Source organism: Podarcis raffonei, chromosome 10, assembly GCF_027172205.1.
Source record: "Podarcis raffonei isolate rPodRaf1 chromosome 10, rPodRaf1.pri, whole genome shotgun sequence".
Classification (NCBI taxonomy): domain Eukaryota; kingdom Metazoa; phylum Chordata; class Lepidosauria; order Squamata; family Lacertidae; genus Podarcis; species Podarcis raffonei.
In genome coordinates, this window is record NC_070611.1 from 64,879,346 (window position 1) to 64,896,890 (window position 17,545).

At 47.1% G+C, this 17,545-nt stretch overlaps 1 protein-coding gene across 1 annotated transcript in view; it reads left to right on the forward strand.

Annotated features, from left to right (window-relative positions):
* The window catches only part of ST8SIA1 (ST8 alpha-N-acetyl-neuraminide alpha-2,8-sialyltransferase 1), a 99,022-nt gene that overhangs the window by 59,957 nt on the left and 21,520 nt on the right, over positions 1 to 17,545 (forward strand). The window contains exons 3-4 of the mRNA XM_053405650.1: positions 711 to 820; positions 6,602 to 6,694. Of these exons, the coding sequence (XP_053261625.1) occupies positions 711 to 820; positions 6,602 to 6,694 (203 nt within the window). The remainder of the gene's footprint in view (positions 1 to 710; positions 821 to 6,601; positions 6,695 to 17,545) is intronic.

Here is a 17,545-nt window from a genome sequence, read left to right on the forward strand (position 1 = left end):
CTAAACATCAGGAAGAACTTTCTGGTGGTAGGAGGTGTTTGACGCCCACGAGATGTAGTGGAATCTCCTTCCTTGGAGGTTCTCAAGCAGAAGTTGGATGGACAGCCATCTGTCATGTATGTTCTAGTCGAGATTCCTGCATTGCAGAAGGCTAGACTAGACCCTCAAGGTTCCTTCCAACTCTATGATTCTATGAGCTGCAGTCAAAACCACAATTATATAAGCAGAGAGACCATAATTTATGACTTTGTGAGGCAGTTCCCTGGTCAATCCTCTGAGTATTTCTCCTTGAGAGGTCTAATAAGTCCAATACCGAAGAGGTGGCAATGTATTCAAATGTAAAATCTCTTAGATCTGCTATGATGGTTAGCTCTTGTCCCGTTTGTTCCTCTGATTATATGTGATGTGTGTTTTTTCTGCCATAAAAAGTTGGAAACCTTCCCTTCTGCGACGGATAGCAAAACTGCAGTGGCAGGAAACTCATGTTCTTCCAGATGTTGTTGCCCTCTAAACTCTCCTCCGCCCTGGCCAACGTGGAGCATGGATAGGGCCCGATGGGAGTTGTAGTCCTACAATATCTGGAGGACTCCGCTTTTGGCTCCTAGCCTTGGCCTAACCTCTCCCTAAAACCCCTTCCTGCTTAGCTGGTCTGCACCTGAAGCTCCTGTGTGAAGTCGTCCATAAAAACGGGCCTTGTTTTCTGTTGCCAGGCAACGCCATTCCAGCTGCCATTGAAGAAATGCTCTGTGGTAGGAAATGGTGGGATTCTGAAGAACAGCGGCTGCGGCAGACAGATAGACCAAGCGGACTTTGTCATGCGGTAAGACAGTGGCCCCGCTGTGGCATGGCGTCCCTGCTCCCTCCATCCCCCTCGTTCGCACCCACAACCATCCAACGACATGGGTTTTTCCTTTTTCTTTGTGTTTAATTAACCGTAGACGGTCTCTCTTTCTCCCTCGGAGTGATTTATAGGGGTGGGGAAGAGCCATGGCAGATAGGGCTTTCCCCTCCCTTAACAATGCAGGCGCCTGTCACTCTTCAGAGGCATCAGGGGAAGATAGCTGAGTGAAGGTGCTTTAATCAAACGGAAAACTAAGAGAGATGGAAGAGCCTCAGGTCCCTTCTGGCTTCCTTGTACGGAAGAACTTTGGACTCTGTTTTCTCAGAAAGAGAAGAGTCTCAAGGCTCCATTTGCACCATGCATTGAAAGCTCCATGATACCACTTGAAACACTTGCGCACACCATGCATGGATCCTGGGAACTGTAATTTGTACAGCCTGCTGAGAGTGCTTAAAGGTAAAGGGACCCCTGACCATTAGGTCCAGTCGTGACCGACTCTGGGGTTGTGGCACTCATCTCGCTTTATTGGCCAAGGGAGCCGGCGTACAGCTTCCGGGTCATGTGGCCAGCATGACTAAGCCGCTTCTGGTGAACCAGAGCAGCCCATGGAAACGCCGTTTACCTTCCCTTCAGAGTGGTACCTATTTATCTACTTGCACTTTGATGTGCTTTCGAACTGCTAGGTTGGCAGGAGCTGGGACTGAACAACAGGAGCTCACCCCGTCGCGGGGATTCGAACTGCCGACCTTCTGATCGGTAAGCCCTAGACTCTGTGGTTTAACCCACAGTGCCACCCGCGTCCCATCACTGAGAGTGCTTTGGCGACCCCTATCCCCTTCACAGAGCTACAGCTCCGTGAGGTTAGAATTGTAGAGTTGGGACCATCTAGTCCAGCAAGGGATCTTTTCCCCAAGGTGAGGCTCAAACCCACATCCCTGAGATTAAGAGTCTCATGCTCTACCAAGTGGTCCTGCTAGCTAGGGATGATGGGAGTTGTAGTCCAGCAATAGATGGAGACCCACGTTTGGGAAAACCTGGTGTAGACAATGCTGCGTTAGATGAATCAGTAGTCAGACTTGGCATAAGTTCCTGGTGTCCCAAGGCTTTTACTATTTCTTTTTTGAAATACACTCCTAGGATAAAATCTGATAAAGATAATAAAAATTAAATGGAAAAGACTGAAGCTAAGGGGCATAGCATCTCCTTCCCATGTAGCAGGCCTCAGGTTCGTTCTTATGATGGCATCTCAAAATAGGGCTGGGAGACACCCCTGTCAGAAACCCCAGAGCGCTGCTACCAGTCAGTGTAGACAACAATGAGTTGAATGGACCAGTGGTCTGAACGCCATGAGGCCATTGCCTATGTAACCTGACCTCCCAGTTGCCAACTCAGGGGCAAAAACAACGGCGAAATCCGTGGCATGAGGAACTGTGAACAGGCCTTTGGTGGATGCCGTCAGGGGTCTTGGGAGTTCCTGCTCCGGCCTTGTTTTCAAAATGGCTTCCCAAGAAAGCTAGTTGCTGACCGTGGATGTTGACAAAAGGCTCCTTATCCCTAGAGCACTGGCTGCTTTCTCCTGGAGTATTCAATACAGTTTCTGGCCCTGTAATTCCTGCCAGCGTGATATATTGGAGCAACAGAGGACTGTTGCTCACTTAGGCATAAATGGAAGAGTTTAATAGCCCTCACAGATAGGAAGAAACTGGCGCTCACTTGGCCCCCAGCCCTCGCACCGCTAATGTCACTTTGAGGCTTTGAAAGGGTTTCAAAGGCGGTAGAGCAGGGACTTGCATTTTGCTTCTCTGTCAGTTCCCCACGCTGGAAAGGATATTGATGTGATGTGTGTAAAGGGGAGTACAAGCAAGCTGACAAGTTGTGGGTTCCACAGATCAAGGTGAAGTGAAATGTGAAATTTCACGGCACGTCTTAGCGGGAGGAGATCTGAGGGACGGGAGGGGAGATCTTTCTGAAAAGAAATGCTTTTTACAGGCCCATTTTATCTATGTCAGTCAAACACAGTCGGGTAGAGAAAGCGGGTGGGGAGACGCTTCCTCCTTCCTCTCAAAATATAGCAGTCATTTTGGTGAAGTTGGATGTTGGAAGGTTCATGACAGACAGAAGGAAAATCTCCTTCATTTGGCACACATTTAAACTATGGAATTGAGCATAAGAACATAAGAGAGGCTCTGTTGGGTCAGGCCAAAAGCCTATGTAGTCCTGCATAATTTGCAACCACAAGATGGCCACCAACTTGGACTACAACTTTCCCACCAGGTTTGGGAAAGACTGATCTGGTGTCTTATCCTTCCCTTGAACCCTGCAGAACATTCCTGCTAGGGCTGGGGAGCCTGGATAAGAATGACATTCTGCGTGCTTCTTGAAGAGTAGATTGTCTAATGCAGGGTTTCCCAAACTTGGGTCTCCGGCTGTTTTTTGGGTGGGTTTGGTCTCATTAAAATGCATGCAGCCAATCAGCATATTTCTCCTGTTCCATTGTCTAAAAGCCACAGGGTTTGGTCTGAATAGCTGGGTTCTTGCTGAGTTTCCATCTGGCTACTCAGCCACATCCTTCGTTTTCTGCAATATTGTCTGATGAAGCTATCCTGGTGAGAAAAACAAAACACAGCTCCTACTGGGATGGAGTAAACTTGAGTTCCCAAAGGAACAGTTTCCATGACTGATTTGAGCATATTTTGAATCTTTTGGCTGATCGGTAATGAGATAAAGTAATTATATCAAATCTGTGTAATTACTGGCCAGTTGCCAATCTCCCGTTCTTGGACACGGTTCTTGAGCGGGTGGCCGCGGATCAGATCTCAGTACTCTATGAGGAAACCGATTCTCTAGATCCATTTAAATCAGAATTTAGGCCCAGATTTGGCACAGAAACTGCATTGGTTGCCCTTTGTCAGGAGAGGCAGGGGAAATGTGTCCCTGTTCATTTCTCTTGACCTCTCAGTAGCTGTTGATACCATCAACCATGGTATCCTTCTGCAGCGGTGGTTCCAGTCCTACTTGGATGGTCTTTCCAGAGGGTGATGCTTGGGGAGTGCTCTTTGATCCTGTGGAGCCTTCAACGTGGAGTTCTTCAGGGTTCAATTTTATCCCCCATGCTGTTTTACATCTACATGTAAGCGCTGGGTGGGGTTATCTGTCGTCAGCAATATGCTGACGACACACAGCTCTACTTCTCCTTTACATCTGCAGGTGGCAGTGGATATGCTGGACTGCTATCTTGCCTTGGTAATGGGCCGCATGAGGGCCAACAAACTGATGCTCAGTCCAGATAAGAGTGAGACTGTTAGTGGGTGGTCCCCTAGACCGGATGGATGAGAGGTTGCCTGCTCTTGATAGGGTTGTACTCCCTCTGAAAAAGCAGGTACGCAGCTTCGAGGTTCTTCTGGGTCCATTGTTGCTTGAAGCTCAGATGACCTCAGTGGAGCAGAATACCTTCCATCAGCTTTGGTGGTCCAGCTTCGTCCCTATCAGGGATAGCTTAGCTTCTATTGTCTGTGCTCTGGTAACCTCTAGACTAGATTACTGCAGGGTGTTATACATGGGGCTGCCTCTGATGATGGTTCGGAAACTTCAGCTGGTGCAGGATTCAGCGGCCAGGTTGCTCATTGGGGCAAGATGGTTTGAGCATACATCACCAGTCCTGGTGGCCCAACTGCACTGGATGCCAATTTGTTTCTGGTCCCAATTCAAAGTGCTGGTTTTGACCTATAAAGCCTGAAATGGCTCAGGATCACAATATCTCAAGGACCGCCTCTTCCCATATGAACTAACCCCAGACCCTGTGATCATCATCCGAGGCCCTTCGTCATGAAGGGCAGAGGGTGGCAACACAAAAACAGCCTTTTCTGTGGTTTCTCCCCATTTGTGGAATGCTCTCCCTAGGGAAACTCGCCAGGTACCATTACATTCCTCTTCTCCCCGGCCTTTGGCTGATTATACAACCTATGGCTTACTACGCTGTAGAGGACTGCGTGTTTTGTTTGTTATTATGTTATGTATTTTTGTGTTTTTATACTGCAAGCCACCCTGTGATCTTCAGATGGAGGGCAGTATATAAATTTAATCCATCAATAAAATAATAAAATAAAGGGGAAGAACAGTCATTGGAACAATGAGTCAGAGAACGGTCAGAGAAGGCAGATGGCGCACTTCTACTGATGATGCCAAGACCTTGTTATATATTGCTGGGAAGGGAGAAAACATGGCAGGCTTAGATGAGGCACCTGCCAAGAATCTAAACAAAAACTTGATTGCCTCTGCGAAATGAACAGAAACAGATAGGCCAATCTGGACTCCACACAGATGCAACTAAGTCTACTGCCACCTAGTGACTATATGGTGACACCGTCTTCATGGGAGAGCACAGGAGAGCTAGCAACACCAAGTTTTTTGAACAAAGGCAGAGATTAAAGGTAAAGGGACCCCTGACCATTAGGTCCAGTTGTGGCCAACTCTGGGGTTGTGGCGTTCATCTCGCTTTATTGGCCGAGGGAGCCAGCGTACAGCTTCCGGGTCATGTGGCCAACATGACTAAGCCGCTTCTGGCGAACCAGAGCAGTGCACGGAAACGCCGTTTACCTTCCCGCCGGAGCAGTTCCTTTTTATCTACTTGCACTTTGACGTGCTTTCGAACTGCTAGGTTGGCAGGAGCAGGGACCGAGCGACGAGAGCTCACCTTGTTGCGGGGATTCAAACCGCCGACCTTCTGATCAGGCAGAGATACATGTGCATTTAATAACTGAAACAATGACAAGCGTTCATTGGTGCAACCCAGTAATCCTTAGAATGGTATCTCAGGGGGCCGGGGTACCCTGCAGACCCCTCACTCTTTGCAGGCAGGTAGGGACACTTTATTTATTATATGTTATTTATTTAAAGCATTTTACCCTGCTCTGGAGCCATAAGCTCCCAGACCAGGTTAAGAGCAAAGACAGGAGTGCTGACTCTGAAATGTCATCGAGAAAGCGGTCTATACCCTCAGCTTGACAATCCAAGAGGCATAAGAGGAAAGGGGACTGGGAGGGAGGAGGAAGGAAGGAAACTCAGTCACTCTTACTTAGTTCCAGAGTTCTTGTAATGACCACTTGGGGTGGAAAGATTTCAAAGGAGCCAAATTCTGCTGGCCTTTGAGGAAAGGCCCTGCAGTCTTGCCCACGTAGTTCCTCTTTAACTAGAGATGCCAAGAATTATACCTGAGAATAGATGACCATCGTGTGTCTCTTCCAACTCTACAATTCAGTGATTCTGCATGCAGTGAACCGTATTTTTCACTCTATAAGTCGCACCAGACCATAAGACGCACCTAGTTTTTGGAGGAGATAAACAAGAAAAAAATATTCTGAATCTCAGAAGCCAGAACAGCAAGAGGGATCACTGCGCAGCGAAAGCAGCAATCCCTCTTGCTGTTCTGGCTTTTGGGATAGCTGCGCAGCCTGCATTCACTCCATAAGATGCACACACTTCTCCTTACTTTTTAGGAGGGAAAAAGTGAGTCTTATAGAGCAAAAAATACGGTATTTGCTGTGACACTAGACTCCAGCCACTGCTTGGCCGTGCCAGTCTTTGGTGCTTGATGGGGTTTTTCTTTTCTTTCCAAATGGTGGAAAGAAAGAAAGAAGGAAGGAAGGAAGGAAGGAAGGAAGGAAGGAAGGAAGGAAGGAAGGAAAGAAAGAAAGAAAGAAAGAGAGGGGGGGGGAAACAGCAGAGAAGTTAAAATACATGGTGTGTTTCTGTTTCTTTCAGATGCAATCTTCCACCTCTCACCAGTGAATACAGCAAGGACGTTGGGTCCAAAACTCAGCTGGTAACTGCAAATCCCAGCATAATTAAGAAAAGGTAGGAAGCAGATTGTTTGTTTCTTCTGAAAGGAACTGGCACACCAAGCAAAGGGTGCTGGTGGGGAGAGGGTTGGCGTTTACGGTCACGGTGTTGGCAGTAGAATAATTATATTCCTCTGCAGGCAGCGCTGGAAGAGCTCGGCAGACTGAAGGCGAGAGCCATTTCTCATCTGATGAGTTAATAAATCTTAGCACGGCTGTGCCACACTCCAGCAAACATTAAATTGCTTTGCAGCAAAGTGTCTCAAAAAGTAGGCGGGCATGTTTATGGCACAAGGACAGAATGGTTAGGGTAGCATATACATTGCTGGATATCAAGGGTGCATCAGGTACAAGACAAATGAGTACCCGTATCTTAATTCCCCTAGAATCTCAGCTAGGGCTGGGTGGTATGTGGTTTTCAACATCATGATATATCACCATCCAAACATTGTGATATACCGATATATCACGATATCTGAAATAAGGATGGAGCTATGTTAGATGGCTGGCTTCATGGTTTTTCTTGCCTTGGGATTTTTGCCAGTGCCTGTTCTAATCCGTTTCCCTCTGCTGGGGGCAGGGGAGAGCTGAGCTGGCAGAGTTAACAGGGACTGCGGGAATCGAGAGAAGCATTAGCTGGATTCATGGTTTTTCCCACATTGTGATTTCTGCATAGCACACACACGGAAACACGCATCATGATTCGCAGTATATTGCCAGGTTAGAAATTATGAAACCAGTATCATGATATGGACTTCAAACCGGTTTTGGACGATATACAGTGATACTTGGGTTACATACGCTTCAGGTTACAGACGCTTCAGGTTACAGACTCCGCTAACCCAGAAATAGTACCGCGGGTTAAGAACTTTGCTTCAGGATGAGAACAGAAATCGTGCTGCGGTGGCACGGTGGCAGCGGGAGGCCCCATTAGCTCAGAAACCAAGAAGACCAAAGCTTCAATAAAGAATGGGGGAAATTTATAATTTACTTGAGAGACCACTGTAGGCAGATGAAAACACTATAACACTTGTAATGTAGAAGATACAGTGGTACCTCGGGTTACATATGCTTCAGTTTACAAACTCTGCTAACCCAGAAATATTACCTCGGGTTAAGAACTTTGCTTCAGGATGAGAACAGAAATCGTGCTCCGGCGACGCAGCAGCAGCAGGAGGCCCCATTAGCTCAAGTGGTACCTCAGATTAAGAACAGTTTCAGGTTAAGAACGGACCTCCAGAACAAATTAAGTTCTTAACCCGAGGTACCACTGTATCAACATACTGCCCAGCCCTAGTCTCAGCTTTTAAAAAAATATTATTTTCAAACAAGTTTCTAGACCGTATGGCTACAAATACCGTATTTTTCGCACCATAACACGCACCCGACCATAACACATACATAGTTTTTAGAGGAGGAAAACAAGAAAAAAAATATTCTAAATGAAACAGTGGATGTATGATTTTTGTGGTTCATGCTGTGGCCACAGACATGTGATCTGACGGTGAGTTTGGGGTAGCCCAATGCAAAAATCCTGAGGATCCATGTGGATCCATGCTTTGTAACCACGTTTTTGCACCACTGCGGCCCCAGGCAACAGTGGGTGCATGATTTTTTTTGGTGCAAGCTGTAGCCATGGACATGCTATGTGATCTGATGGTGAATTTGGGGTGACCCAGTGCAAAAATCCTGAGGATCCATGTGGATCCATGCTTTGTAACCACGTTTTAAGTGGGGAGGGAAAGAAAAGCACTCAAGGGACAAGGAGCACGCGTGGGGTGGGTGGAGAAGGATGCTGTTAATAATGCAGAAGAGGGGTATAAGAGGAGAAGGTTCCTCTCCCGCTTTGCTCCTTTAAAGGCTCTGCTTCTCTCCCTCCTCCCCGTCGCTGAAAAACTTTGCTACTATTTAGCCAGCTGAATGGGGAGGAGTGTTGGGATACTGCCAGGGAGATAAAGTCCATCTGAGCCCCCAAGCTCGGTGCCGGACGATCCATCGACCTCCCGTAGTCACGCAGTACCAGCAATTTAGCGACACTAAGCCTCAGGCTTAGTGCACACTCTGACAGCAGAATTCACACAGCAAAAAGTTGCACAGCATGAGAGCAGAACATGCATATTTACAGTTTTATTCAGCGTTGGTCAGAACAAAGAAGACATGACCGTCTGCTCCGACTGCTCAGGCAAAACAGCCGAAAACGAAAGGAACTTACAACATAAACATCCTGTGAGACAGGAAATTACGCAGGCTGTTATACAAACATCCTGCTCCCTTTTAAGGTGGAACGGAAATATCCTAACATCCTCCCCCTTTCCGTGTAACCTGTAGTACCTGTGGTTCAACCCAATTGCAACCTTTGTGCGTAAACCTTAAGTTGTTCTCTGTTAACAACCTTAGACAACAGATCAGCAGGAATTTCATTTCCTGGCATGTAGGACACCTGAATGAGTCCTTTCTGAATACACTCTCTTGCACGATGTAGCTTAATCTGCAAGTACTTGGTTCTTTGCTTGCAACTCTCCGAGTTCAGCAAAGCCAAACAAGATCTATTGTCTTGATACACTTGTATAGGACATTTCACAGAAACCCCAATGTCCTTAAACAGTTGCATCAACCATTCACAATCCATGAGTGAAAATGACAGAGCATTGAGTTCTGCTTCACAGGAACTTAGGCTAACAGTCGTCTGCTTTTTGCACAACCAGTCAAACAGGCAGTGGTTGTACATGTAGCATACTCCAGAAGTGCTTGTACCATCCGTGGTGTCACTTCCAAAACTTGCATCTGCAAAGATTTCAAGACCTCCAGTCTTCTGACTGGTGAACCTCAGCCTGTAGTGCATAGTCCCTTTCAAATACCGGGCTATGCGCTTCAGAGCTTTCCAATCCTGAACAGTAGGATTGTTAGCATGTCTGCTCAGCAGGTTAGTGCTTACAGCAATGTCAGGTCTCGAACATCTAGCAATGAAATTCAACTTGCCTAGAATGCATCTGTACAGCGTTGTGTCAGAAAACGCTTCAGCAGTACTATCTACCTGGTAACCTGTCACCATCGGTGTGTCTGCTGGGTTTGCATCAACCAAATTCAACCTGGTCAATACATCAATAATTTTCTGTGTTTGGTGTACCAGAAAATTACCTGCTTGGTCCCTCTCCACCTGCAGAGAAAGATAGTTGGATACCTCACCAAGATCCTTCATGTCAAAGTGCTCCTTCAGCTGAGCTAGGGTGCTTTGGTAAAAAGCCTGATTCTTCCAAAACATCAGAAGATCATCAACAAAACATAAACAATACAGTTTGTTTTGCCCCTCCTCCTTGACAAACACACACGGATCAGCTTTGCCCTGGTGAAAACCTAGAGAAAGCAACGTTTCAGTGAGTTTCGTGTTCCAACACCTGGCACTCTGCTTGAGACCATACAAGGATTTCCGCAGTTTACAGACCATTCCCTTCTGTATCTGCATCCCGTCAGGTGGAAGCATGTACAGCTCCTCCCCCAAAATCCCGTACAAAAAAGCTGTATTTATGTCATGATGGGAAACATGCAGTTTCTCCTCCGCAGCGATCTTGAGCATCAGCCGAATGCTCTCATATTTGACCGTGGGTGAGTAGGTCTCATGGTAATCCTGCCCTGGTACCTGTGAAAAACCTCTGGCAACCAATCTGGTTTTGTGTCTGACAACCTTGCCATTCTGGTCTGTCTTGGCCTTGAAGACCCATTTGCTGCCAACCAGTCTCATCCCTGGGACTACCGGTACCAGTTCCCAAGTTTGGTTCCTGTTCAAGGAATCAACTTCAGCCTTCATGGCATTAAGCCAAGGCTCAGCATCTTTAGAGGTTAACTCCTGAACCTCTTTGAAGCTTGAAGGTTCCCACACCTTCTCTGAGCTACTAAGAACAGCAGTTGCCGTCTTAGCAAACTCATCAGCAAATCTCTTTGGAGGTTTGCCTTTGGTCGCCCTTTCAGACCTGCGAACCAGACGCAAGTCTTCTGGACTCATCTCCTCCTTCTTAGGAGAATAGTGACCAATGGTGAACAGTGGTTCTTCCAGTTCATTGTCAGACTCATCAGATGGTCTGACTGAGGCCTTTGCGCTCTTGTAGTCTGCTGTGTCATCACTGTCACTGACAGCAGCAGCAGCGCCGCCCACTGAACTGGAATCCGAACTCTGATCATCATCATCATCATCATCCTCAGTTTCCTCAGCTTTCTCAGCATGATCTGCTTTCTTCACATCACCTTCATCCTCCTCTGGGTAACTCTGGAAAATTCCCACATTTTCCCCCCACTTAGGATTGTACTCAACACTCCTTGTGAACTTTATGGATTTAGAGTTAGTCATCCATACCCTGTATGCACCTTTTTCGTACCCCATGAACAAACCATGTGCCCCACGCTTCCCAAGCTTGTTGCTTTGTGGGGTGTGCACCCACATGTCAGAACCAAAGATTCTCAAGTGCTTGACATTAGGTTTCTTACCAAACATCTTCTCATAGGGAGTGCAGCCAATAGGTGATGACAGCCTCCTGTTAAAAGAATAAACAAAATTCGCCAAAGCCTCCCCCCAAAACTTCTCAGGGAGATTGGCATCATGCAACAAGGTTTTTATTCCTTGCAGCAACGTTTGATTTGCTCTCTCCGCAAGCCCATTCATCCATGGCGATCTAGGCGTTGACAAGTCATGCTGGATTCCCTTCTCAGTCAGGAAAGCTTCAAACTGCTGAGAAGTGAACTCCCTGCCTCGATCAGTAAACAGACAACCAATACGTTTACCGTGAGCATTCTCCAACCAAGCACAGAATGCCTTGAACTTAGGAAATGCTTGCGATTTCTGCTCGAGCATAAACACATGAATGTACCTGGAAAAAGAATCAATTAGAACCATGAAGTACCTTGCTCCTCCCAAAGAGGGCGCTAGAGGCCCTACCAGGTCTGCGTAAACTAGCTGGTAGGGTTTGGAAGCCTGCCTGCTAGACTCCTTGCCTTTTGGAGCAACCTTCACCTTGTTCTCTGCACAAGATACACATTTCATGTGAAACTTACAAGGTTTGATGTCCAAACCTTCAACCAACTCAGGCATCTTGGCTAGCGCTTGCCAAGAGAGGTGACAAAATCTGCGATGTGCATCGTGAATGCATCCTGCATGAAGAACCTTGTTAGTTTGTGCAACACAACAAGTATCAGCATTAGATATAACAGCATTGTCATCATAAGTTAGACAGAACAAACCATCCATCAACTTTGCATGCAAAATGTCCTCTTTGCCTTTTCTGATGACACAGACAGTCCTCTTGAAGGAAACCTCAAAACCACGCCCATTCAGCTGTGGTACACTAAGCAAATTGTCCGCAGCTCCTGGAACAAAAAGTACATTGCTGATGGTGGTATGCAGACTTGCAAGTTTCACAGTCCCAACTCCTGCAGCTTGCAAAGTCCTTCCATCAGCCAGCTGGACCTCTCCATCTTGAGGTGTGAAGGAGATAAACAGATGGCGGTCTTTGGTGAGATGGCGCGTGCACCCTGAGTCAATAACAAACCTGGCCTTGGCCTTGTTTCCCACCGGCGTGGGCTTTTGCAGCTTGCCTTTAGCCTTTGGTGAAGCTGTGCCAGCAAACATAGCCTTGTTTTCCACTGGCGAGGGCTTTTGCAACTTGCCCCCCTGCTCCTGGCCATCAGACGTGCCTTTAGCCTTTGGTGGAGCTGTGCCAGCAAACATAGCCTTGTTTTCCACTGGCGAGGGCTTTTGCAACTTGCCCCCCTGCTCCTGGCCATCAGACGTGCCTTTAGCCTTTGGTGGAGCTGTGCCAGCAAACATAGCTTTGTTTTCCACTGGCGTTCCACTCCCCTTCTGCTTCGGGCCATCTGCAGGCTTCTTGCTCTGTTTACATCTGGTCTTCCGGCCTCTGCATAGGCTCTGACCTTGGTTCTCACGAGAAACAGAGCTCTCAGCAGCCGACTCTTTGGCTCCCCCTGGAGGCTGGAATGCTGCCTGGGATGACGTGGCAGTCTTCTCCCCCTGCAGCTTGCAATCGGTGCCCTCAGCATCCCTGCATTCACTAGCATTCTGGGAAACAGCCAGGACCTCCGATGCATTCAAACTCTGGGCTGGGGTGATTGGCAGGTGGGCCTTTTTCAAAGCATCCCACATGTCACGTGCCGTGAGATTTCCAGCAAGCGTCTTTATTTCCTCCAGAGAGACGGATAAGACTATAATATCAATGGCCCTCGAATCCTGGGCCTGCCATTTCTCTGTCCGAGGAACTGGAGTGGCTTCTGATATAGTATGCCAGACTCCAAACTGACGCAGCAAACTCTCACACCATTTTGCCCAGGTCTGATAATTGTGCCGATTTAACTTAGGGCACTCAGTGGCCTCCGAAGCTTGGAAAAACTCCATTCCAGCGTTTTACGTGAGCCGTTATGCCTTCAAAGACTTCTTATCTCGGCAGCTCATAAATCATGATGCCTCTGGCTCGGCTCCCAGGCCAATTAGCTTTGCCGGACATCAAAGGCCTTTCCGCGGCATCCAGAATAGCCTCTGCTTTCACTTTTCCAGCACATACCTCTCAGCAGTCTGTCGCTGTCTTACTCTCCTGCAAGTGCCGTGAATCTGGGCCCGAAACCTGTTGTTGGGATACTGCCAGGGAGATAAAGTCCATCTGAGCCCCCAAGCTCGGTGCCGGACGATCCATCGACCTCCCGTAGTCACGCAGTACCAGCAATTTAGCGACACTAAGCCTCAGGCTTAGTGCACACTCTGACAGCAGAATTCACACAGCAAAAAGTTGCACAGCATGAGAGCAGAACATGCATATTTACAGTTTTATTCAGCGTTGGTCAGAACAAAGAAGACATGACCGTCTGCTCCGACTGCTCAGGCAAAACAGCCGAAAACGAAAGGAACTTACAACATAAACATCCTGTGAGACAGGAAATTACGCAGGCTGTTATACAAACATCCTGCTCCCTTTTAAGGTGGAACGGAAATATCCTAACAAGGAGAAGGGACAGAGAGCCTGCTTGCGAAAAACTTTGCTGCTATTTAGTGAGCTGTTCTCTCCCTCCTCCCCAGCTCGCTGAAAAAAACAGCTCTGGACTCGTGTAAGTGGCTCCTCTCCTCTCCCGCTTTGCTCCTTTAAAGAAGCAGGCTCCCTGTCCCTCTCTCCTCCCCACTCAGCGGCTCTTCTCCTGCTTTGCTGTTTCAAAGCGAGCCATGGAGGAGGGAAGGAAGGGGAACCATGGATCCTCTGCTCACGACAGCAGCAGATCCCCCCGCCATCCGTAGGCATTCGCTCCATAACACGCACAGACATTTCCCCTTACTTTCTAGGAGGGAAAAAGTGAGTGTTATGGTCAGAAAAATACGGTACATGTTTGACAGCAAATTGAAATTTCACAAGTCGTTGGGTGGCTTAATAGGTTGTCCATGAATTTGGGTTAGAGCTCAGTTCTCTGCAGAGATCCGTGCTTCTCCCAAGCCAGAACGAATTATTCCTTATTTCTTATTAGGAAGAATAATAATAATTACCTGGCGAGAACGTAGCGGGCAATTCAGCACAGCTTTAAATTCTGTGACATTAAAGAAGTGCAGCCCTTGTCTGGAAGAAGGCATGAAATGGATTCTCCACTCTGCTCCTTAAATAAATACTTAGCAATGTTGAAAAGGAACAGATGACCATAGAGCAGGAAGAAGACAGATTATTTCAGGCGTTAAGAAAGATGTTCCAGCTACTTACATTAAGAATAACGGTGTGTCTTTAAGCCTCCTCTTTGCTGAATGTCCATAAACCCATGAAAAACATATTTCTTTCAACTAAGTTTGGATAAGATCTGATTTCCTCTTCGGTATAACTGTGTGTCGTTTAACAACAATTAATAATACTTTGCTGAATCTGATCCGGAGGAAAAAACATTGTCTATTATTTGCTGGTTGAAACACTCACGCCTAGACACACTTATTTAATTTGATCAATGATAGCTTGGCTCAATTTAATCTCTTTGCAGTATTTGGTTTCAGTTAATCTCTGTGCCGTATCTCTCAGGCTCATCTTCAAACGATAGTTTAATTAAGCAATTGGTGGGTGTTCTCAATTAATAAACAAATATTATATCCTTGACCCTTGATGTTGATGCTAGACTTCGAACAAGGGATTGTGGTTCCATCAGACATTATTTTCCTTATGCTGTTCATTTCAAGGCTTGAGATTATACTCATTTGAGCATATCTACATGAAGGCGCTGGGAGAGATCATCAGGGGGTTTGGACTGGGTGTCTCCATCAATATGCAGATGATACCCAGCTCTACCTCTCTTTCAAATCAGAACCAGTGAAGGTGGTGAAGGTCCTGTGTGAGTGCCTGGAGGCAGTTGGAGGATGGATGGTGGCTAATGGATTGAGGTTGAATCCTGACAAGACAGAAGTACTGTTCTTGGGGGACAGGAGGCAGGCTGGTGTGGAGGACTCCCTGGTCCTGAATGGGGTAACTGTGCCCCCGAAGTACCAGGTGCGCAGCCTGGGAGTCATTTTGGCTCACAGCTGTCCATGGAGGCGCAGGTCAATTCTGTATCCAGGGCTCTCTCTGACCGCTCATCATCACCCTGCCACCAATCCCCTGGCTCCGAACCTTCTTCCCCTGGGTGTTCCCAGAGGGTTCCCCAGCAGCTGCCTCCAGCCACTCCTCTACATGCAGCCAGTCCATGGCATTGAGCATGGTGAGACAGTGCCCCATTTGTCCTAATGGACCATCTGCCATTGTCCTGCCTTTGGCCAGGGGGGATGATATTCTTGAGATATTTTGTTGCCATTTTATTTATTTGTGGACTACCTTAGGATTTCATTTTGAAACACAAAGTGGTATCTAAGCTGTGGGTTGCATTCAACCCACTGCATTCAATTGCATTCAATTACAGTATTTTTCGCTCTATAGGACACAATTTTTCTCCTCCAAAAATGAAGGGGAAATGTGTGTGCGTCCTATGGAGTGAATGCAGGCTTTTGCTGAAGCCTGGAGAGTGAGAGGGGTCGGTGCACACCGACCGCTCTTGCTCTCCAGGCTTCAGGCAGCTATCCGCAAGCCTTCGGAGCGTGGTGGGAGTTCCCGCCAGGTTCCAAAGGCTTGCGGATAGCAGCCTGCAGCCTGGGGCGTGCAGTGCCAACTCCCGCTGCGCACCCCAGGCTTCAGGCAGCTATCCGCAAGCCTTCGGAACCCGGCAGGAGAGGAAGCCAAGACAGCCAGCAGGATGGATCCCACTCACTGTCTTGGCTTCTTTGCTCTTTGGGGCTGGGGGGGGGGATAATTCCCCCCCTTTATTCCCCCCCCCTAAAAACTAGGTGCACCCTATGGTCTGGTGCGCCCTATGGAACGAAAAATATGGTAATGGTCCTCAGTTAACCATTCATTTAGTTCCAACGAATCTGAATAGAAATTAGTTGACTACAACTAGGTAGTTTGATGCAACCCTGTTAATTCATAAATTTAAAGGAAGAGATGGGCTTGTTTCCAGGTTCCCTCTCCCGTTTGTCTCACACATTTCCCTTCTTTGACAGCCTGGAGCTGAGAAAACAGCCTCCCAACCAAAACCCACTTCCTTCCTCTTCTCTCCCTCCTTGCATTTTTCATTTCCAAATTTCAGATTGCAGACTGGAAGAGAGAGGGAAAGAGATGAAAACCGAATAACTTGCAGCAAGCTGAAGATTTATTTACTTCCCAACATAATTTTGCTTCTTCCTTCTTATATTTAGCAGCAGCTAAATCTACTTGTCACCTGACCCCCTGACCCCCTAGTATATTTTCCCATCTGGTGATGATTCATCTGTGCTGCAGTTAGCATGTGCTGGAGCTGAAGGCAGATAAGGCATATCAGCACATAATAACATTTCCCAGCATTCAGAAGGGGGACTGCTTGCCCTAAGGGACCATAAAGCCTTGGGAGAAGGCGAAACTATGGCTGAATCCATTGGAACAGTAGTTCCCAGGTAGGGGTCCAAGGAATGCACCTGGGGCGTCCATGGCCCCATCCCTTGCCTCTCCCCAACTAAATGTTTGTCATTTTTGCACCACAAATTTTAGGGACTGTTCTAGCGCTGTGCTGTTTTTCAATTTATCAATCCAAATCACACTGCAATAACAATTTGATTTGGCAATACGCAGCAATATATCGCTCCTCACGTGAGGGAGAGCGGGGCAGCCAATTTCAAGGCACCAACCCCACCCTCCTGATCTCCATGACTGCTCCTTCCCACATCCCCACACCTGATTTCCAATTTCGGACATCCTGATATATTGGACTAGCAGTGGTGTCCAAACTTTTTTCAAAGAGGGCCAGATTTGATGAAGTGGCCGTGAGGGCCAACCACAGTTGTTGACCTTTTTTTAGGATTGAAGTTGTCGAGGTTTTTTTTTTTACCTCAGGAAATAAACTGCCACAGGGGCCAGATTAAACTGACCAATGGGTCGGATTAGGCCCCCAAAACTGACTTTGGACATGCCTGTTTGTGATGTTTAACTGCTGATATATCGCGATGTTGAAAACCAGATATCGCTCAGCCCTAGTCTGTTTTTTTTTTAGTATACCTAAAATCCTTTGCTTATTAGGGGCCACCCAATTTTTTTTAAAACAAATGCTTTGCAGAGGTAACTACCATAGAGAAATCAATGTTTTCAAAAGTAGGGGGTCTGTAGCTTGGCTTTTGAAAAATAGGGGGTCCTCAGTAATTAGCTAATTGGGAGCCACCACATTGGAGCGAAATGGCACCTAGACATTCTGTTGTGGCAACCCTAACCCAGGTTTAAGGTGCCATTTGGTGATTAGCTTATATATCTAAGTTTCTAACACTGTGACCCATATAGTTCAGACCTTCGAAATA